At 47.7% G+C, this 23368-nt stretch overlaps 1 protein-coding gene across 1 annotated transcript; it reads left to right on the forward strand.

Annotated features, from left to right (window-relative positions):
* The first annotated feature begins 3541 nt into the window (after positions 1 to 3541).
* SLC41A3 (solute carrier family 41 member 3) lies at positions 3542 to 17315 on the forward strand. The gene is made up of 9 exons (XM_056501378.1): positions 3542 to 3675; positions 4476 to 4547; positions 5346 to 5490; positions 7542 to 7688; positions 10286 to 10430; positions 11132 to 11211; positions 12841 to 12975; positions 13759 to 13907; positions 16408 to 17315. Exons 1-9 carry the CDS (start codon positions 3646 to 3648, stop codon positions 16591 to 16593), a joined length of 1089 nt encoding a protein of 362 aa, XP_056357353.1. The 5' UTR covers positions 3542 to 3645; the 3' UTR covers positions 16594 to 17315.
* Positions 17316 to 23368: the final 6053 nt, after the last annotated feature.

The raw sequence follows: 23368 nt of genomic DNA on the forward strand, positions 1-23368 counted from the left end.
CTTGAAATAACTTGGTTCTGTATTGTGAGTCCAGCTGATGCTGTCTTTTGCAGGGCTCATACTGCTGTAAAGACAAAGAAGTATAAATTTATGTCATTTGGATCCTATAAAATTCTCAGGATTTTAGCAGGTTCTGTTCTGGGATGAAACCAAGAACTGTTCATATTACTGATTAAAAGAAAAATCATCAGAAGAGGTTTATCTGGCCCCCTTAGTTGACTCTAAGGCTCAGACCTGGGTCTCTCTCTTTCCATGTTGTAGGAAAAGGATTCCCAAAGAGGCAGATGTTTGCCATTTTCTCTTGCTGTGTGTGCAGGTGATGCAGTCTCTCTGCAGGGCTGATAGCATGGCACAGGTTTTTTCCTTCTGGACGTTTCTACCTCTGCTCCAGTGATCCTTGGCCCACTGGTCCATTGGATTCTGGGCTGGCTGGTGTTGCTGGAGACCAGTTTGGCCACTTTTTTACAGTAAGGTGAAGAGTTGTATTGAAGCTGGATGGTCAGATTTCAAATCACAGAATTCAGGAGGAAAGCTTCCCTTTCATTTTCCCTTTCCATGCCACAGGAGTGGGACACAGTCAAAAATCACAGATGTAAGATATCTCTGTCCTTCATTGACAAAGGCCCATGAGATGATTAGCTTTGAAAATAATTTTGGATTGGCTTCCATTTTGTACTCTAGGATATTCTGATCTTTCTGTTGACTTGTTCAGAGGAATGGAAAACCTCTGAGGCTTCTGAACTGCTGCCATGGGAGATGGATGTCCTGGGGAGGTAACAGGATGTGGTTGGGTCTGTGAGGACAGTGTGAGGAGCACAGAAGGGCTGCACTGAGACTGGGGGGCTGGCTCAGTGCATCCATGATAACCTCTGAGGGACCCCATGAGCAGATCCAGCTGCTGTGAGCAGAACATGGGGTTAACCAAGCTTCTTCAGAGCTGAGTTTTAGGGCTGAAACTCCATTATGAAAATGTGAAGTGGGAAAGAGTGTCTTTCTGGCTCTGTGTCCCCCTGTGTGGGTTTGCAGTGCTGCATGGAAAGTTTTTGTTCTTTCTAGGCCAGTTTTCATCTCAAAGGACAGAGACATTCCCTGGATTTTGTCCAGGTATCTTATTCAGGTAGTTCCTTGCCTTCATGGCTCCAAACTGCCCCACTCAGCCACTCCTCCAGCTGACATCCTGCAAGTTGACGGCACAGGCATCACCTGTTTATTCTGTATTTCTGCAGTCACTAACACACTGGAGTCCTGGCTGTTGTGGTATAAATCATTATGAATCTGTCCTTAGGCTCTCAGTGAGTCACTAATGAGACTGAAATAGAGGCAATTAAGTCAGCCTTTTTTTTATTAATACAGTTGTGTGATTATTAATTGTTCAGAGCTTTCAGGTGTAATTATATGTAAGGCAGGGTCCCAAAAAATCATGACTCATATGCTGGAACTTCTGTTCTGATGGCTTGAGACCTGCAAAATCTATTATGTCACAAATATTGCAGATTCCCAAGATATACCAAAGTCATATTTCCCAAAGGTGGCATGCACAGAAAATACAAACAGTTGAGTTTTTCTGTTGCTTTCTATTTATGTCTTTTTATGTGCACAATATGCAAGATCTTAAGAATGAATTTCTGCATGCCTCTGTGCTTTAAATGACTGGGGGGTTTTACATTGTGACTATGAAGTCTGTTTTGTCTCCTCTTTCTTTTGATGGTGTCAAAGATGTGTTTGGATATTTATTTTTAATTAAAGAGAGAGAGGAGAGAGGGGGATATGAATATTTAAAAGAGATGTCCACCCTAGCTTTTCTCAGGTATTTTAGTCTCACATTTACAAATTGAAACAAGACTGTAGTGTGTCAATTAAGGGAATAATTTTGTGCTGTTGGTGGTTTATGCAACAGGAACATACCTTGCACATTTTGAAACCTGCCTGTTTCCAGGTCACACTGCCAGGAAAAGTGCCTTTTTTTATATTGATAATAACGTTTTCCCTGTTATCTGCACTTCTGAGGTGCCTTACACCACATGCTCAGGACTGGCTCAGCCCCAATTTCATTCATCCTGACTGAGAAGTTGTGAGGTCTTCCCAGCAGACAGACACCACAGCTTCCCACAGCTTCCCATGGCACAGCCAGAAATAAACACTGAGCTGTTGCACCCTGTATGTAATCCCTAACAGGCTGGCAGCAGAATGTGTCACCATTTGTTGAGTGTCCAACTGCCTGGATATTCAGGCTTATAGAATCCCAGTGGATGTGGAAAAGGTGGGAAGGGATGTGCTGTTTGTAGTGCCAGAATGCAGGACCACCATGGGTACCAGCCAGTGACAAGCTGGAAATAATGAACTAATTGATCCTTCATGTGATGTGTAGCTAAAATATGGAAATCTTTGCCACAGGATGGCACATGGACTAGAGGGGGGAGTTTGGATGAAGACCTGAAAGAGAAAACCTTTCAACACTGTTAAGTGTTCAGAAAACCCCCACCAGCTCAGTACCCTGAGGCAGACAGTCATAGTCTGGAAAATACACAGGAGAGTTATCCCATCTACTTGTCATTTTGTAGATTCTTGTTTTATATACCCATACTGGCAGAGCTAAGGCTGAGTTCGATGGACCTTTGATCTGACTCATTGCAGCCACCCTTTCTTCCTTGTATTCTGCTCTTTGATGTTGGACTCATTACTTTTCCTTCATGCTAAGTGGCCCCATTCTGTGCTTCCATCCTCATTTAAACCTCTCTGGCTACAGCAGGACTTTGCCAACACCCTTGAATGCACATTGGAGGAATGAATTCTATTCCAAGGCACTGTATGGTACAAAAATTAGAGAAGACATGTCAGGTGACAAAGTCTCTTACATTTTCAGATTGTCTCTGGTGTTGCAACTGATTTAACAGCTTTGTACAGTTCAGCTTCAGAGGAGCAACAACAGTCAACATATTGGTCTGGCAGTTTGGCTTATGAGATATCTTAATTCAAAACCTTTTCCCAGCTGTACCAAGAATGTACTTGGTAATAGGAAGATTTAGGAACTGCTTGTGGAGAAGAGATGCAAAAATCTCCTTCCCTCCCACCACCAGTCTTAGATGCTTGACTAGAAGTTTGGTAAGAAAACACAGGCACAGTCTCTTGTTGTGAGATCATTTTCCAGGTCTTTGTTTTTGTTCTTATGAGTTTGGTTAGCAATAGAGATTCCTGTATCTAGTGTCAGTGTAAAGGATGGAGAACATGCTCTATTTCATTTGGCTTGTGAACCTTAATTACTTTTAACGTTCATCTTGGCTGATGCTAAAGGCAGTTTTGATTTTTTTGGTTTCCAAAATCTTCTGTTGCCCCTAGAAAGAAAGATCCTTCCCCATTAGGGCAGTGCTTTGTTGTGCATGAGATGAGAAAGAATACTGCAAGCTGGAAATTCCTTCCTTCACGCTAGAAATGCAAAACACAGAATGCATCTCTGCCTTTCTGTGCACAGGATGGCTGGAGGTGAGACAGGGACCTGCTGCCCTGGGTGCAGCAGCATTGGGCTGGCCAGCACCACAGTCTGAGGTCACTGCCTTTGTTTCCTTGCAGCACTGGGATGTGTTTCGGACAATTACAGAAGTGTTCATCCTGGTTCCTGCCTTGGTTGGCCTGAAGGGCAATCTGGAGATGACACTGGCATCCAGGCTCTCCACTGCTGTGAGTGGGAACAACTGGTGGGGGTGGTGGGAGGGGGGTGATTAGCAGGAGACATCAGGAGATTCTTCATTTATGTAATCACACTGTGCATGAGAGATGCCCTTTTCTGCTAAGTAGAAACTAGTGGGGTGTGAGCATTAAAATAATGTGCTTGCCCTCGTTTTGTAACTGGAACAGAGAATTTCCATCTGCACTTTGAAGGTGAATTAATCCCTGGGTGGCCACTTGCTGATATTTGGGGCCCTGTGACACATGAAGGAGACAAAGCCAGGGCCCCACAGCTGTCAGCCTCAGTACTGGATTGCTTTTCTGTGGGTATTGATCCTGAGGGCTTCCAGCAATCCTGCTGGAGGGAGCAGACCCAGGCTTCTTGGAACCTGCAGCAGCTTTTGCCACTCTGTATTTGATCCCTTCTATCTCCCTAAGCAATTTTGTTTACTTTGGCCTTTTGTATTATGCCTCAGGAGAAACTGTAGCTTTCCAAAGCGATTGAGGGGGAACAAAAGACGAAAAACATTTTAATTTGTCCAGTCTTTTGTTCAGCAGTGGTGGATACACCCACTCCACCTTTAGCTGAGTGCCCTGCAATACTCTGCACCTCCAGTGTGAGCCTCTGATGTCCCTGGGACACTGGCCTGGAGGAAAAGTGACAAGAAGGAAGTGCAGGGAAGGCTGGGAGGTGGTGACCTGCATTTGGCTCTCTCTGACAGCCCCTTTCCCCCAGGGACCAGGTGAAACTGCCTCCAGCAGCCACCTGTATCTCAGAAACAGCTTTTCAGGGTATCTCTCTTGACTCCTAGGCTAACACTGGACAGATGGATGATGCCCAGAAGCAATGGAAAATGGCCACCTGCAATTTAGCCCTTATCCAGGTGAGTCACTTCAGCTGGGAAATGAAAAAGTCCCTTTTCTCTTGCTGTGTTGCAGACCAGCAGCATCTGTTCCAGCAGTGCTGAATGCACAGCTGGTGATTTGGGGCAGGTGTCCTCAACACAGCCAAGCAGAGCCAGGACTTGACCTCCAATAAAGCTCTGTATGGCCCCAGAGCTTGCAGTTTAGCTGTAAAACACATCTAGACATTCATTGCCTTTGTGGATAAACTGAACTAATAAAACTCCTTTTGCAGCAGGAGCTGTGCCACAATCCCTGTCTCACAGCAGCCCCTGGATAAAGCCTGTCATTTACTGGCAGTGCTTGGGAATCAGCCTTGGGCAGGAGGGGAGAGGTGGGAGAAATTGCCTCTTGTAGCTCCTTCTGCTTGTTAAAAGTGGGGAACCAGCCTAGAGTTTGCACATGGCAAGACCCCAGGGCTGGCAGCATGTGTCTGTGTGCCTTCCCTTATCTCCCTGCACAGCTCCAAGCTCCCCAGTGCAGTGCTGATGGGGAGCCCATTTTTGTTGACTAGGGCTATTCCTTTGCCAATGGACTCAGAGTCCTTTGCTGTAGTGTTATCTGCCCTTTTCAGGCCCCCAGAATTTTTCTCCAAACTGTCAGGATTTCTTTTTTGACCTAGTGGAGGCTTGCAAGGATGCTGTTTAAATACTCAAGCAATCAGCATCTGTGGCAGGCTCTGCCCTCCAGGCTGTGTGGCAGTGCTGCAGCCATGTGGAGCCAGGGCTGCCCAGGAGCAGATGTGGGTGAGTGCTCACCAGCTGTCCTTTTGTCCCCAGGTCCAGGCCACTGTGGTGGGACTCCTGGCTGCTGTGGCTGCTGTGATCCTGGGAGCCATCTCCAAGGGCTCTGTGGAGCTGAGCCAGGCTGCTGTGCTGTGTGCCAGCAGTGTCACCACAGCCTTCATAGCTGCACTCTCCCTTGGTGAGTGGCTCTGGTTCCTCAGGTCAAACACTCAGGTGGGGAATGAACTGTCCCTTCCACCAGGGAGGCCCAGCTGGCATCCCTCTGGTTTGGCAGAGGGAGGAGGGTGCAGGGAGCTGTGTCTGCTGCTTTCCTCCTCTCTGCATCCTGCCTTTGCTTCTCTTGCCCCATGATCTGTTGTTCACTGGGCCCTCAGCATCCACAAGCAGCAATCAAAATGTTCTTCACCTGACACATGAAAAATGCCCCAAGCTGTGCATGGTGTACAAACACCCCCACTCTGTGTCTCTGGGGTGCCACCTGAGCCATTACACTGGCCCTTTCCCAGGGGAGGGTGCAATAATGTCCCCCAGGGGATGCAGGGTCTGCTAGCACACAAAGGCAGACCATCCTGGAGATGGACTTGGGTCACCCCCACCCTGAGCAGGGCTGTGGCCAGCTCTGTAGCTTGCCTGCTGTGAGTGGGACCCAGCATCCCTCTGCCCTGGCTCTTCCTCTCGCAGGGGAGCGTGGTGGGCTGGACAGCAGGAGCTGCTGGGTGGCCTGAAGATCTCCAGTTTGTAGGTCTGCCATAGGAGGGCAGCATGATACCCTGAATAGAGGCAGCTGGCACACAGGATGCTGCAAGTTTCCTAAATGAGAGGCACAAGTTAGAACAAGTGCACATCCCAAAGCAGGAGTCGAAGGGTGACTGTAGATGCCTTTGATGAAAAACGTGGGATGAGGCAGCTGTTAAAAAACAGCAGCCCAGCTTCCATTACTCTTCCCTGCAATCTCCCTGCTTGGTGTGGCACAGAGAGGCTTTGCTGCTGAACTGTCTTGGGTTTGCTGCTGACATTAGTTTTTTCTCTGGACCTCTGTGTGTGGGTGTGCACGATGGGAAGCTGCTGTTTTATGGCCAGGGAGGGGAGCAGCATGAACTGTGCTATGGGGAGGGGAGTGTGGGTGTCTGGGAGGGCTGCTGTGCAAATGCCATCCTGTGTCTTTGTACAAGGGATGTTGTATCAGGGAAGATGCACATGTGGCATTTCTTGGGGTAGAGCTGATCCTCCTGTGCATGCTCAGCTTTGGAGGGGCTGTGTAGACAGGCACAGAGAGGTTGTGAGCTGGAGGGAATCACTATTTCTTGGGCTTCCTTTAGTGTAACCTGTCAGCCACAGAAGGGCTTTGAAAGGATGTCTTCTGTCTTGTCTCAAGGCTGCCTTTGCTACTTAGCAGTGGAGCCTGGCCAGGTAGAGTTTGTTCCAGGTGCTGGTTCCAGGCCTGTGAGAAATCTGATAGCTGAGGGACTCCCACATGTTCATCAGGGTTTGGGGTTTCTCCTCCTAAACTTACTTGGGCAAGCAAAACTTCCCTTCTCCCCAACAATGCTGAAAACCAGCTCAATATTGCAGGTGCACCTCAGAGGACAAGGGAAGAGCTGTGGGCCAGCACCATAACCCCTTGACTCTGGAGCTGCTCACAGCATCAATATCCACCCAGTGCAAATTAAAGCAGCCTCAAAGACTCTGGGACATGAGAGCTCTGTCTGATGGCTGGGCTGAGAGGCTAATGCAGGCTACTGTAAGGAAGCTCATTGCTCCTTGGTGATTCAAACTTTGAGAAATTTCAGTCTAATATGGAAAATATCTTTGTGCTGTGGAATCCAGAGGAGGGGATGGCACCAGGAGGCTGCTGCATGCCTGCTGTGTGCTTATCTATGAGTGTGCTTCATGCCTGCTCCTGCTTCAAGGCAGCAAAGATTAAGCTGCTCAGGAGGGGAGCTTCTACATTTGGGCTGCCTGCTGGTATCTCCTTTGATCCCTGGAATTTGCTTGTGTGCCTCTGGGCCCTTAGTGCAGTTTATAAGGACAGAGCCATACACTTCAGGGTGGTGAAAACATGAGGACAAATTCCTGGGGGTGTCCAATCTCCAGCTGCATGGTGCTGCTGTGGGTAATGTGCTTCTTGCTTCTCTTAGACCCCCATGTCCCTCTGGGAAGCAGAACAGCAGCTCTGGGGTAAAACACAGCAGAATGCTTTCTCTGATGCCTGCTCTGTGTCTTCTCTAGGCCTGGTGATGATTGGTGTGATCATCGGAGCAAGGAAAGTTGGGATCAATCCAGACAATGTTGCCACACCCATAGCAGCGAGCCTTGGAGATCTGATAACCCTCTCCCTCCTGGCAGGAATCAGCAGCACACTCTTCAAATACATAGGTACAGTGTTCAGCAGGGGATTGCAGCTCAGCAAGGGAGCTCACAAATCCTTGTGAAATTATTGCAGGCTGCTTTAGCATTTCTGGCTGTTTCACAATGGAGGCTGTCATGCCACTGGGGTAGAAAAATGCCCAAAGAGGCTTTTTTCAGACTCTCTTTTAGTTACAAACTGGAAGGCAGAGCCTAATAAACACAACTGGGATTTGTCAAAGAAATGACCAACATGTATTGTGCAGCTTTGGAACAGAAGGCTGACATATGTGACACTGACTCTGTTCCTCAATCTGTCACTAGCCAAGCAAAACTGCTTCCTGTGCATGGGTAATAGCAGGTCCTTCTTCACAAGGCAATTTCAGGGGTTTGGCACTAGTGAAATATCCTTGCATCCTCTCACATGGAGAGTCATGGATAACAAGATATTCAGCTGGAGGGAAGTAGCCTGCAGTGCTTTGTGCCTGCAGGACTCTGAGCAGGAGCTGTGGTCTGGGGTTAGCTGTGCTGCTGGTTGCCAAAGGCTTGGGCACCCTATGACCCTCAGAAGCTCAAAATATTTGTGATATATATCTGTTGTTTTTAAAGTGTTAGTCTACTTACTGTGAGCCTAAGCTAGAGCAGAAATGTGAAAAGAAAAAGATTCAGCAAACTCAATACCAAACCCAAACTGTTGCTTCAGACTGAGCAGAAGCAGTGAGGCAGCTGTTCTCAGTTTGCATAACTCATTGCATGTGCAAGCACAAGTGAGGGAGTGGAGGAGCACACACTGCAGGGAGAGGCCTATGAATTGCTTCCATCCAGTCTTCTTTGAGCTTCACAGGTGCTTTTTGTTTAATAGGATTTTTCCATGATGCCATCACACCTGCCTCTGTAAAGCTAATCTGTCTTTCAGTTGCTATGCCTCAGATAATATCTCCCAGGGAGCACAGGGGAGAACAACATGATAACCTCTATGGCTGTGACCAGAGAGCATTTCTGGGGTTGCCAGGGCAGTTTTTAGAGCCTCTTGAGATGGAAAATAGTCAGCACACAGACACCAAGTCATTGGGAGCATGAAGTGAAGTGGGTAAGAGGATGGCACTTCTGATGGTGCTTGAACAAATCCATTTCCCTGCCAGTGTGTAATAAGGTACAGGTCACACTCTGAAAACTTCTGGGTGCTACCAAAATGTATATGGATCCTTCAAAAATACTGATGAGTCTGTGAAGTTTGAAGTGCTGTGTGCCACCTGAAGTAGCACCTTCTCCTTCTGCAGAATATCCTCTTGCCAGAGAAGATTCTCAATTTTTTTAAAATTGCCTTTGGTCCTTCTCAGTCCTGCATAAAGGAGATACAGTGAGCCAAAGGGTTTCAGTTTGCTTATGGGCTGCCTGTGAGAGAATGTGGCAGAACTGGAACGTGGAGCCTGAAGACCATTCATCCTACCAGGAGTCTTTCTGTGGGTTCTGATAAGGTTTGATCAACTCCAGTGCTCTGTGTCTGCATTACTTAAGAAGGAATTAATTGCTCAAAACAACATGTGGTGTGGGTAAGAGACCCAATACAGCAGCTAAATCTGTCATACAACCCACCTGTCCTGGATGACTCTAGGGGGTAAAGTGCACTGACAACACCCTTAGCTGGCCAGCAGGAGCTGCAGTTCAGTGCCCACTGAAGGCACTCCTGAAGGGCTGCACCTTTGTGTAAGAGCCTTTCACTCACAGAAGATGCCATCACCTCAGTGCTGTCGCATCCAGGTAGCCCGAGGCCCTGGCAATGGTGTTTTTAAAAATGCACACTTTGAGCTGCTTCATCTCCCAGATTACCTGAGAGCTTGGCATTACATCCCACTGCCTTTGGCCCCAGCTCAGAGACCAGATGGAGAGCTTTGTCGAAGAAGCATTTTTGTATCAAAAGGGTTGGCATCAGCCCCATTGCTCGGAGGTGTTTCTCATGCTTCTGAGTCATGTTTATTTTCTTTCAGAGCTTCACATCTACTTATTTTTTAATTTCTTTGCTTCTAAAGATCACTCCACGGCTATGCCTCTGCTGAAGGGAAAAAGCACCTAATGGAAGCACATGCAAGCTAGCACAAAAGAAACCCCAGATCTTTACTGGCTTGTACGTGCCAGAGAACATTTGTTCCTGTAGAGCAGACCAGCTGCTCAGCAATTCTGCTAGCTTGCCTCCTAAAATACTTCTTACCTCTTGTTTTAGGTGAAGGCATGAGGTGTCTGCCCTAAGTGGGATACAGCTTCCACACGGGAGTTTCCCCCTTGCCTTGCTGTTTGATCTGTATCCTGAAGCCAGAAATTTTGTAACTTTTTGTCTTTCTTAGTTGGAGATGGAATTGGAGAGCTGTTCGTCTTCAAATATAACTTGCTTTGAATCCTGCTGATTTTCAAACAGCATCCTCTAGCAGTGAATTTCAGGGATTAATTATGGATTTCTGTGGTGGAATGAGATGGTTTGGTGGGGGCTATCATGCTTCATGTGATATTTCCTCTAACATAACTCGGTTGGAGCAGGAGTCCTGCTGCTTTTCTTCCAATCTTTGTGCAATACGATTTTGGCAACCAGTGAAGCTATGGGCATTTAATTCAAGATTTCTTTTCCTTGCCAGATGTGAAGTACCTTTCTCCTCTGATCTGTGCTGTATTCATTGTCATGATCCCTCTCTGGGTTGCTATTGCCAAGCAAAGTCCTTCCCTGGCCGAAGTGCTGAAGTCTGGGTGGCAGCCGGTGATTGTAGCCATGAGCATCAGCAGGTAAAGGAGGCACTGCACACCTGTGTGCTCACTGCACACACACCCTGGGCTCACTTACAGGGCCAGCACAGGGGACACTGGCAGGGACAGCTGAAGGGTGTTTGCCCAGGGCTTCACAGCCACTGCTGACTCTCCAACAAGACCGCAGATAAGGAGCCCCCAAAGGACTGGAAAAGCAAATCATTCTCTCACTGGCACATCCAGGCACCACATGGGTGAAAGCCAGGAAACTGAGAGCACAGATGATCATCATCACAAATTGGCTTTGATCACCACAAATTGTCAGGATTCAACCTCATTCTTATCCAGCTGTAAAGAGAAATGAAAGGTAAATGTAAAGCCAGGTAGTTCATTCTTCCTGTGCTACATCTTTCAGCTGAGATCTGGAAGAGAATTTAAAAAAACTGCCAAGGCCAGTATAGCAGTGTAACAAAACTTTGTGAGAGGATAATAATGCTTTCCTAACTACTACCAGTTTTGGGGGTGGAAAAGGAGGTCCTCCTGAACTTAGTATGCCAGTAACAAAATCTGTTATGCTTTCTGTTGGTGGAAACTGAGCTGTAAAAGGAGTACATGGTGAACAGTCTAGCCCTGGCAATGGAAAAGATGCAATAACCCATGTCAGTGTGCTATTTTCACAGTGTAGGAATTGCCCTGGGAAAGGATTGGTGCAGCCTCATTTCCTTTCCTTTTCTTAACAGCATTGGTGGGCTCATCCTGGACAAAACTGTAACTGACCCAAAGTTTGAAGGCATGGCAGTTTTCACACCTGTGATAAATGGTAGGTTGGGCATGGGGGTTCTGTGCATGTTTTATTTACACCTCCCCTTCCTCCCAAGGGTTCTGGCATCAACCATTGCCCCTACACAGAGATCAGTGTTCAAGTTCCTGCTCCCATCATGAGTGGAAGTGAAGCTACTGGTCCCCATCCCATTCCTGCTTATGCTCTGAAGTGTCTCTGGAGCAAAATAGCAGCAAGGACAGAGCTGTGCAAAAAGGTTAACAGCACCTCTGAGAGCTACATTGACACTTTTCATAAAATCAAACCTACTGGGATGTCACAATAAATCTATTTTCCTTTGTTTCCTTCCCCCCCACTCAGTAATTGGTGCAGTGCAATTGTCCCCTGTACAGATTGTTGATAAATGTTAATAGAATAAGATTACATATGTGTATATATCTAAAAGATTGTATGTATAGATCGAATTTAATATTATACATATATATATATATCTCAACATATTTTCTGTGTATATTTATAGTCACAGTACTTTTATACACACACCTGTCAGTACAAGCTGCTGGGGATCCTGGTATCAGTGAAGAACCACTAGATGATTTTTCTGCTATGGTAACATTCTTGTAGGACATGCCCATCCCAAGGGAGACCCAGGTTCCTAGGGCCTCATGCCACCCTCAAAGCACAGTGTCCTGTTTGCAGTGCCAGAGGGTGTCACCCAGCTGCCACCTTCACAAAGACAACCACAAACCCTTTCCAGCATGGAGCCTGCCTGGGGAAGCCCCCAGCCATTTAGCTGAGCACTGGTAGCCCCAGCCATGGCTCTGTGGGGACAGGTGACCCGTTTGGCAGAGCTGCTGGCACAGCTGGGCACTGCTCTGTGTCTGCACAGGCAGCTCTCCCCTCTGACAGTCCCACCTCGAGCCACAATGAGACAGCCTGAGCATTTTCACTTTGATTATCTGGAAAATCTCACATTAAATGATAATTTCTTCTCCAAGGAAGGGAAAACATGAGAAACCTGTAGCATCAGGCTGACCATTATCTTTTCTGTGGCATTTCCACCCTGAAAATGGAATTTTTCTATTTTCTCCTGGAAAATGTAGCTGTTTCTTCATGTTTGCTACAATTAATCAGCCTGGAAGGAATTAATTTATGTTAATTAGCTAACATATTTGGGTTCTAATTTATTCTCATGATTCCTTCTCATTTAACAAGTGTGTTGGTACCTTCAGACCCACTTATAATCACTCTCTGTGGTGTTTTGTTGTCTTTTAAACAACAATGGTTCCCTGAGTGAGTAAATCCAAGAAGTGGCCGTGAGCAGCATCTGCACTGCCTTGCCCAGGTGTTGCTCACAGACTGTGTCAAACCAGGTGCAATTACATCACCCTCAGAGGCCATGTGGCATTTACATCCAGGGCTGGGGAGAAGGGGAAAATGTTTTCAGTCAGCAGTCAGAAGAATACAATTACTGGAGCCTTCCTGATTTTTAGAAGCTGTTCCTGCAAAGTGAAAAGTGCAGCAGCACTTGGGATCAGGGACCAAGTTGTTTCTTTCTCTCACTGCTGCTCTCAGGGAATGCAGATTGACTCACCATAGGCTAAGTTTTGGGCAGATGTTCCCTGCTGTGAAGATGGTTTTTAGGTTTTCTGTGTTTTGTCCCCACAGGTGTTGGAGGGAATCTGGTGGCCATCCAAGCCAGCCGAATTTCTACATTCCTGCACTTCTGGAGCATGCCTGGAGTTTTGCCATACAAGATGAGGCAGAACTGGCCCAACCCATGCACCACCTTCTTCTCATCAGGTAGAGCCTGAACCCTTGGTGTCCTTGTCTCAAGGCTGTCATGACAGATAGCTCCTTCCCCTGGTTGGTGTATAACTAGGTGGGTCTCAAAGGCAGAACTTTCCCCTTCCACAGAGAATACTCAGATCAGAGAGGAAGCATCTTTGCAGTGTGCAGAGTGAAAAAAAGGCTTATGGCATATTTGCTCACCAGCATGCAAAGGAAGTGGCCTTCAGGGAGCACTCAAGAAAGTAATTGAAAAAGAATCTTAGATTTGATCTAACAGAAAGCCATTTTAATGGCCAGCCTAGAGCCATCACCTGTGGGCAGACCAGTGAATAGACCATAATCTTGCTGAAAATCAGCAATTCCTCCATCTTCAGCACTGGAAATACTTAAGCATCAGCAAAACTCAATTTTGAATTTGTTGTCTTTATAGAGTTCCTCTTGATTTTCCCTGTTAGGCTGAGAGTTAGTGCTAGATCAAACTATAAACTGGGAAAATCTGTTGCAGTGAGGTGAAGCAGAAGTTGTGGGAGGCAGAGAGCAGCTGAGAGGAGTGTCTGCAAGAATCAGAGTGGATCAGCAGGAGCACAAAGCCTTTGGCATGTAGCTTCAGTGCTAGACAAAGCTGCTGGGCTGATCTGCAGATGCTTCCTGTGTCTGTGTGACCTAGAGAAGGCATCAGCAATGTGGCTGGTGGGAGAGGGAAGCCCCAGGTTTATGCAGTAAAATATGCAGTGTCCTGTCCTCCCCTCACCCATGCAGCTGCTGTCACCCCATTTCTGTCTCTGTGCTCTGCAGGGGTGAATTCCAAGTCAGCCCGTGTCCTGTTCCTCCTGGTGATCCCAGGACACCTGGTGTTCCTCTACACCATCCACCTGCTGCAGGGAGGCCACACATCCCTGTCCTTCACCTTTGTGATGTTCTATCTGGCTGCTGCTTTGCTCCAGGTAACCCCCAAACTGATCCAAAAGGAATCTATCAGATAACTTAAAACCAGCATTCTCCAGGTTAAAAAGGAGCCACAGCAAAACATTCAGCAGCAGCCTCTGTTTCTTGTCACTTCAGGTGTGCTTGTACCAAGAATCAGGTACATTCTGTAGGTCCAGTAATATTTTACCTTAATTGCCAGGCTCTACATGAGCACAGCTGTGCTTTAGGGTCAGTGAGAAATGAAAAAGTTCTCAACATGCACTGAGCTGCAGCCAGTGTGCAGAGACACACTTAGCAAGGAAGTGCCTTGCCTTAACATGTTCACTCCTTGAGTCTCTAAGCTCCACGTATTCCCAGGCTGCTACATCCCAGCAAGGGGCTCCAGCCAGCAAGTTTCCCCACCCATTTTGGGAATCACTGTCACATACTGTGATGAAGACCCAGGAGATCCCTCTGGGCAGGGCCATGTGGGTAAAGAACAAAGGGAAAGCCCAGACCTTGAGCAGTTCATCTTCAAAAGTAAAAGATTATCTGATTTGTCCTGCTTGTTCCCTTTTGCTGTTTTCCCTGCCCTATAAACTTTATTTTTCTCACTCAGAAATGCACATGGCTATTGCCTGAACTCAGAGGCTCTGACTTCACTTGCCCTTTTAAATCAGTGATTCATTAATTTGCATGATGGGGTGGCTGACTCTCACTTTGCCTTACAAGCAGCCTTGTGTGTGAGGGTGAATTCCTTGTGTGTGTAAACAATCAGTTTTTCTCGACCTTTGCACAACCCTAAGCCCAGCAGCACAGCCACAGCTGCAAAGGAAAATATTTATTCTTCTCTTAATGCATTGAGGTAGCTCCTTGGCCAAAGCCAAGCATGAAAACACAAGGAGTAAGTGACAGCATAAAGAGCAGCATCCCAGCAACACCACTGACCCTGAAAGATTCCCATGGAGGCCAGTGGAGGAGAATACACTCAGCCTGGCCCTTTTCCCCCCCTATTATACTTTATAAAGAAAGACAGAAAGAAAGAGTGTTGGGGGAAAGTTTGGGTCAGCTGGAGGAAGCCCAAGGTCAGAGGCCCAGAAAACATGACCACAGAGGAGTGATTGAATGGACTGGGGTTAACTAGTCCAGAGTAGAGAGGCTTGACAAAAATCTGACAGCCTTTAGACTACCAAATTTCTGTAGGGAGGGACAGAATAACATTTGCTATGTGGTCACTAGGGGAGGAAACATGAAATCATGGATTTCAAATGGAAAAAGGCAGATTTATGTTAGGCCTTGGGAAAATCAAAAACGAGAAAAAAAGCCAAGGGGCTGATTGTTTAGACTGTGGCATCTCCACCTCTGAGGGTTGTTTAGCACAAGTAAAACAAATTTTCCATCAGGAAAAATATGGATATATTTGATCCTGAACTGAGGAAGAATGATCTATGTAAAACTCTCAAGTTTCCAGCCAGCTTCTGTTTCTATGATTCTGTTATTTAATTTACTTCCCCCATCTCTCCTCTTCCCTTTCTCCCAACCCAGCTTGCAGTTTTCACCTTTAGAAATGCTGCCTCAGGCTTTGGTTCCTGATGTGCTGTGGTCTCCCACGGAGGGACCACAGATGTGGGGTGCAAATTCTCTCTCCCTTCTTAATTCAATTAACTTGACAGTCTTTAATCTTTAACCGAAGTATTTTTTCCCTCCATCTGTTTATCAGAATTGGGAATGAAATAAGAATTAAAAGAAATCACAACAAAGATTTTTAAACTATTGAGATGAAAAAAAAAAAGATTTTTTTTTTTTAACATGTCAGTTCTGCTTGGGATAGCTTTGATGTAAAAACTGCCTCAAACTCCAGTTGTCCACTGAGACTTTTAGGAAAAACAAAGTGGACATGATCTGAATTTCTAACGGAAAAAAGAAGGATGAAGAGAAAAAAGTCTGGTTATGAACTTGTCCTTTGGGGTTGCCTGTATATTCACAGGAACCCTCCATCTGTGGAGTGAGTGGGAGTGCTCCCATTCAAGGCACAGGAATAGGAACTGTTTCTTTGGCAGATGCTTTTGGCGTGGCCAAGCTCTGCTTTGGGCAGGCAGTGTGGTGAGCAGTGCAAGCAGGCTCTCCACACTGGGGGCTGCCAGCAGAGAGCTGTGGCACTGAGGGGTGTGTGATGCCAAAGGGTCATGTAAGGTGACAGCTATGTGACATGTGGTCACAAAGGCCAGCTACTCCCATCCCATCCCATCCCATCCCATCCCATCCCATCCCATCCCATCCCATCCCATCCCATCCCATCCCATCCCATCCCATCCCATCCCATCCCATCCCATCCCATCCCATCCCATCCCATCCCATCCCATCCCATCCCATCCCATCCCATCCCATCCCATCCCCCTGAGCCCCTTGGCTCTCTGGGGAAGGTGTGAATGCTCAGAGGTCCCTGTTAGCCCTGGTACCTGGCCATGGCCACCTCACCTTGGCTTGGGGCCCAGGGCTGCTCTGTTCCTGCTGCCTCACAGCTCTCACCCCTCTCAGGTGGGGATCCTGCTCTACGTGGCCGACCTGATCGTGCGCCTGATGTGGAGGAAGGCTCTGGACCCAGATAATTTCTCCATCCCCTACCTCACTGCCCTGGGTGATCTCCTGGGCACTGGATTCCTGGCCATCTGTTTCCGCCTCGTTTGGCTCATCCATGGCTCAGAAATGAACCTGGGGAACTGAGAGTCCATGTGCTGCTGTCATCCCTCGTGCCACACGGTGCTTTCCTCTGGGACCCCGGGGTACCTGGCCATCAGTGCTGGGGCACCCACCTGGGCTGGGCCCCCCTGCCACCCCAACACCCCTCCTGCCCTCCCCATGTGCCTTAAAGCCGGGCTCACCCACCCCGAGGAATCAGCAGCACAAACCTGTGCCCTTGCAAGTGAGCCAGCCCGTTCTCAGGAGCACCTGCTGCTCACACCTGCACCTGGCAAACAAGGCAACAAGGAGCATTTGGGCCCCTGGGAAGGGGGGAGCACTTGGGCTCAATCCCCAGCTCTGGCACAGCCCTGAGCTGCTCCTGCTGGTCACTGTGTCTGATCCTGCAGTGGATGTTGCAGCCTCTCCATCAGACTCTGACTTTCCACCAAGGGAAATTCTTTATTCACCCCAGTTTTCTCCTGCTGAACCCCTGGAGTAGCAGAGCAACCAGGTCTTTAAACTTGTCTCCTCTCCATGGCTCAGAGGCACAGGACCTCAGGCAGTGAGCTGCTGGCTCGTGCCCAGCAGGAGGTTACCTAGGGATACCACTTACCTGCCCTGACAGCATTGCTGGTGTCTGACCAAAAAGCTGGTTAGATTGCATTTTGGGGGCAGGAAGATTTGTTTTTACGGTTTATGAAATGTCCAGTAGTTAAAATGTTTATAGAAACACACACATAAATAAAGTGGGTAAAAAAAAAAAAGTAATGCTGTGGATTTGTGGGGTTTTTTTTCTTGCCACGACTCTGCCTGTTTCTAGTTCTAACTTGTCAGGTAGAACTTCTAGCTTTTTTCTCATCCATTCAGGGTTGGACAACACAATTTTAATAGGGCTTCAGGAAAATCAGTGTTTCCTAACCAAGAACTTTTAGCCACCCACATGTTTCAGGTTAGAATTAAAGCCTTTCCCACAGTCACCATTAACAATTGCTCTGGAATGAGTCCAGAAGCTTCATGTGTTGGTTTGAGTGACAATCAGAGTCAAGGCTGTGGCCAGTGACTCCTCAGGTCCTTGCTCCAGAGTGGCAATCTGATGATACCAGGGGCATATCAGGGAGGCTTTTGGGGCTGAAAGCAGCCAATTCTTGCTGAAACTGAAGAAGCAATAGAGTCCTCTTGATAATAAGATGCTGAAAAGTCAGGAGCTGAGGACTTGGATCAAACCTTTGAAAAATGTCACTAGGCCTCACCTTATTAATTATCAGCCTTCTTGTTGAGAAAGGAAAAGGGGAGGTCAAGTTCCCCAGTCTGCTGGCTGACAGATGCCTTATTCAAGGACCTGCCAGCTCTAAAACACTTGAATTCAGCTGTGTTGAGTGCCTGCTGGCCTTGGGTGTTCTGCTGCTCCCAGTTCTGTTCTGGTGTCCCAGAGGCACTGCAAAGCTGGGGCCCCTGTGTGGGTTGGACACATGGCTGAAGGTCCCTAACAGCAAAAGCTGAACAGCTCTGGGCTGCCAGCCATGGGGAAAAGCACTCCCTGAAATAAAAGAGCTGTTGCCTCCCCTTTCTCCAAGCTTCCTCTTCCTTTTTTTGTTACAAAGGACAAATTGCCTGGTGCTGCTGAGCAGCAGAGGCTGTGCCTGGCAGCTCCTGGCAGGGAGGTTTTGGCAGGTGAGGCACACACTGCCCTGGCTCACTGTCACTGTCACTGTCACTGTCACTGTCACTGCAGCCTCTGTGCTGCCAGCTCTGCCCAGCCAGGGCAGCACGGGTGAGAATTGCAGCAGCAGCAGAAGCTGAGGGGGCCTGTGGGGAAAGCAAAGTGTCTGACAGCCAGTCCCAGTTTGAGGGATCCCATTAGAGGATATGTACATACACATTTTAATAACTTGAGCTTAGTGCTTTACTTTGTAAAGCTTTAATAATAGCTCAAATTTGGCACTGGCTTGAGCAGTCGTGGCAAATAACTCCTCCTGCCTCCACATCTTGTTTCCTCCTCCTTGCTGCATCATCCCCACTGCCTCAGAGAGGTCCTCTCTGGAGCTTGGTGCTTTTGCTGGTCTTGTGAATCAGATAAGGCTGGTGACAAAGCCAAGCTGCTGGGGACACCCCAGCCCTCTGCAGGATCCTGAACATGTGAAACACCTTCTGCTTTTCTCTTAATAACACAGATTTTCCCCTGCTTTCTCCAATCCTGCAAAAGATCTGAACAGGAGCCAGTGGCTGGTGTACCCTCCAGCATCAAATCCCAGTGCCCAAAGCACGGGTGCTTCTCTGCTGTGTGCTTGCAGCAAAGCCCTGGCACTGGCATGTCCCTTCACTGGGGGATTTCTGGGAAGAGCCCAGCTTAATCTGGTTGTCACTGTTGACAGAGAACAAGGATGGGAACATGTAATGGATGCCATCTGTGTCCTACTTGTGGGGCTCAGCTGTGCCAAGGTGACCTACACTGCACCTTGCCTGTGCTGGACTTGGGGTTCCCCCTTGCAGGAGGCACTGGGGCTCAGAGCTGATGTGGGGAAATGACAGAGGGCACAGCAAGATGTGCTGCTCTCCAGGGCACCCCTTGGTGGGCAGCCAAGCATCAGCCTGAGCCTGTGCACTTAGTGCAGGGAATGCACTTAAGAATTAAAATTGCTTCCAGCCTCAAGAGAAATGATATAACCAAAGGAAATGGTTTCAATAAAAGGGGAATTTTTTATTTTACTTTTTTTTTTTCAAGGGCAGTGAGAGGCTAGTTATTTGGCTGCTCAGCCTGTTTACTCTTTCTCTTTCCTCTTTTTTTCTTTGTGTAAATGAGAAAAGGCCTTTGCTAACAAAGCTTATATGTAACCCTGGAGCACAGCTTGGGTCAGCATTCCTGTAACTCCATCTGAGCTTGCTCCTCTAAGAGAGCACCCCCAGCCCTTCCAGTGAGTGGGCAGCACTGCTCTGTGTGGGTAGCAGAGCCCAGACAGGGTGGGGACATTTCATAGTGATTTCTGTCTTCAATCTAACCCAGCACAGAAATCACTGCCAGCAGTGGGTCTGGCTCCTCTGCTGTCTGTGTCTGCATCATTACTGTGCCCAGCTTTTCCCTGGGCTGGACCCACCCTGTCAGAGCAGCACCAGCATCTCAGTTTTAGCTGGCAGTGACTTTTATTTGTATTTAGTCCTCACAGCTCCCAAATAAGCAATAGCCTTAAAAAAGGAGGTGGAAGAAGAGAGCTTCTTTCTTGCTGCTCTTCTCCTGGGCTGCTGACCTGCCCCTTTGGGCTCAGTGCTGGCCCTGGACTGAGAAACTCATCCAGTGCTGTGAGATGCTTGTGGAAGGCTTATCTTACTGTAATCTTTAGAGGGAATAAAGGAAAATATGGAGTGTTGGCAGAGAATGAGACTGGCTATTTTTGAACACTGTGCAGCCATCAGCCAGCTGATCAAGACTCCAGTAGTGGGCAGTGAAACAATATAATTTTTTTTAATGTCCCATGGTTTTATTTCCCACTGTATTAGCAGTGCAGGTAGGCTCACTAGCTGTCCCCCAATAAACTAAATCTCAGGTTCATGACAGTGTTGTGGGATGGGGGCTGAGAAAGAGCACTGGAGTTTGGGACAGGGTGGGTGCCTGCCCTGGACCACCACATTTGTTGGGATTCTGGGGTGGCTGCTGGGACCTTGGGGAGATCCCAGCTGAGCTAGGGAGGAAGGTCAGTCAGGGGTTTCCCCATTCCTGGGTGCATAAGGGTTTTCCTTTGCAGGCAAAAGGGCTGTCACCATCTGCAGATGCAAATGGAACAGGGGCTTGTTTTCAGGGATAGACAATTAATTTATTTTTCTCCCCCCACTGCTTCTACTCACTGCCTCCATCCTAACACAGTAATTTTCCAGAAACTCTCTGTGAGATGGAGCTTCTTTACCAGGGACCAGCAAAGTGCCAGCCAGCAAACACAGTAAGTCTGAAAAACCTCCTTCAAGGGAGACACTGCTTCCAAGACATACTTGAAGACACTTCTTTTTTTTTTTTTTTTCCCTCTTCAATGAAAGTCTATTTAATCCTCCAGCTGGTAAACAACCCAATCTGTGGTGCACAGGAAAGTCTGGAAGGAAACCTCCTGATCACTGAAGCTCCATTTTATTCCACTGGAAGGAGAAATTCAACAGCTTCACATGGGCCATGAGGGATGGGGCCAGCAGCTCCTTAGCACAGAAAACCCAGAGTGCCCAGCACACTGGAAGCTGCTGGAGGCACTTGGAGGAAGGGTCTGGCTCTTCATTAACTCCTAAACCTGCTGGATTTTGGCAAAGCTCAACAGTGCAGCAAGGGAAGATGCTCTCTCTTTCATGCTGGGGAGTATATGAGTATTTCTATAATAAATGCCATGGTGTACAGACACCATATGTAGACATACATAAGCCAAATGCCTATTCAGTATTATAACCATATACAAATGCTCAATATATAATACATAGATTGACCCAGCAGTAATTCTAGTATACCTTATAATATAATCATTATTTTCATTGTATATTTATGCACATGTGAACATACCAAAGTGAGGCTGCTCTTGTTTTTTCTGTGTCTGGTACTCTTGAGAGCTCCGCAGTAGCCTTGGGCCAAACTCCAGGACCAATCTGACTCATTTAGTCTCTTGTCCCCAAGCTCTGCAGCCTGAGGCAGGGATGGGAACCTTCCAGGGGGCTGGGGGGACATTACTGACATGATCCTCTCTTCAGTGAGGCCAGGACTGGCACCTTCTGCTGGTCACAGCCCCTGCTCAGACAGGAGGGCTCGGCAGGGCTGAGGGATGAGACCCCAGGCATCTCCTTGTAGTTCATGCACATCAGCCACTCCCACATTCCCACTTCCAAGTGGAGAAGAAAACCAAATCCAGTTACACTTTAGAGATGGCCCAGGCCTCCTTGGTGTTTTCTCCTCTAAAAAGAAAAAAGCAAGCAGTTTAAAAATCCCAGCCAACCAGGAGCCCTCAGAGGAATTGTTCCCAGCACCCGTTCAGGGAATTTCACCGGCTGTAGTTGGGATCGCCGGTCACACGGGGACCTCCTAGCTCTGTCTTGCTCCCGAACTCCAGCGCTTTCGGTCGGAACGGCAGGAGTCGGACCGTGCCTGCCGGCCACGGCCCCGCAGCATCCCTTCCCTGCAGCATCCCGACCCGCAGCATCCCGATCCCACGGCATCCTTTCCCTGCAGCATCGCGACGTGCACATCCTGACCCGCAGCATCCTGACCAAACAGCATCCCTTCCCCACAGCATCCCTTCCCCACAGCATCCCTTCCCCACAGCATCCCTTCCCCACAGCACCCCGACCCCATACCGCAGCATTCCAACTCCAGAGCCGGCCCTGGAGCATCCTGCCCCCAGCAATTCGGCTTTGGCACAGGCTGAGTGATTCCTGTCCCGGAAAGCTCCAGCCCAGGCTGAAGGTACTCACTTCAGAAATACCAAGTGTCTCTTCTCTGTTTGCATGGTTAGGTTTTCCTTTGGAAAGCTTTAGGCAGAGACGAAGCAAGGGTATGACCTAAGTGGTTTGGATTGTGGGTGTTGGCTGTTGGGATTTTATAGAAACAGCCTAAAGGAGGGTATTTCTAAAGGTCCTACATGACCCAAAACACACTTTTACAGGCTCCTGCCTTCTGTAGCTTCAGCCGAGGCTGCAGGGCTGCATTGGTCCATGCACGTGTGGCTGGGCTGTTGATCGGGTCAGTGGGTCAGGTCTGATGGGATGCCAGGACAAACAGCCATTCACAGCTGGGACCACCTCCTCATTGCCACTGTTGCAGGAAAGATTAGAAACCACCTGGCTGAAGAACAGAACCCAGAGGTTTCTATTCCCTCACTTGCACACCAAAGAAAGCCCAAAGTTGCTCACAGCCAGCCAGATATTGTCTAAACACCCACAGACAGCACAGCTGGGAGTGAGTGTATCTGTCCTTGCCACTCACTGTGCCATCAGCTCTTCAGAGGTACTGGCAAGGAACAGTATTTAGGAAAAATAAAAACAACCATGCATCTATCCCTTTATGACCCTGCATCTGACCCCAAATTACGATTCATGACTAAAAGTGATGAAAAGACCTTGCAGTGATTTGAACAAAGACTTTTCCACGCAGAGGCTGCTCTAAGAGGGAACACGAGACTCCTGAGAAAGCAGGAGGAATGCACTCCAAGCCTGAAGGCTGCAGATGAAATTTGTTGCATCATATAATCTGTTTTTGTGCTTTGTGTTTCAGCTAGACAGGGACATACCAAGATAGCATGAGAAAGGCCATTTCTTCAAGATCTCCAGTGCAGATTGAGAGAATCATTCACACTGCCAGGATCACCAGCAGCTTCATTTACTTTTCTTTTTCATTGCTTTGCTGAAGCCAATCTCCAATGGAGCAAGCAAGGAGGGAGTGTCAGCATATAGATGCCAGTCAGAGGCAAGAAGAAAAAGGTTAAGATATAACAGCTGAAAGTTGTTAGATGGAAACACCATTCTTTTACAGATACTGAGAGCACTGTGGTTTTATAAAACCTCCCATTGTATTGCACTAATAAGTCAAGTGTTTGCAGCCAAGCCAGCAGACACACTCTACAGCATCTATTACCAGTGTGTTTATTTACAAAGGCAGCCAGCAAGCCAAAGCCAAACAAAAAAGAGGGAAGACTGAAATATGGACTGGTTTTAATTTAAAATCCTAGGGCTCAGTTTGTCATTTTCTTTTGTGCTTCACCTTCTCCTCCCTGTTTTTTTTCTTCAAGGAATGATTATCCAAAGGCAACCAGGCAAAGGATTGTCTCCCTCTAGGTGTCTCTCTCCCTGTCTTTATCCTCAA

This window comes from Oenanthe melanoleuca, chromosome 12, assembly GCF_029582105.1.
Source record: "Oenanthe melanoleuca isolate GR-GAL-2019-014 chromosome 12, OMel1.0, whole genome shotgun sequence".
NCBI classification, from domain to species: Eukaryota; Metazoa; Chordata; class Aves; order Passeriformes; family Muscicapidae; genus Oenanthe; species Oenanthe melanoleuca.

Excerpts from the sequence above, each read along its gene's own strand:
- SLC41A3 (XM_056501378.1), top strand. The coding sequence starts at position 3,646 with ATGACACTGGCATCCAGGCTCTCCACTGCT. Across the intron at positions 5,491-7,541 it reads CATAGCTGCACTCTCCCTTG|GCCTGGTGATGATTGGTGTG; the intron begins GTGAGTGGCTCT and ends TGTCTTCTCTAG. Across the intron at positions 11,212-12,840 it reads TTTCACACCTGTGATAAATG|GTGTTGGAGGGAATCTGGTG; the intron begins GTAGGTTGGGCA and ends TTGTCCCCACAG.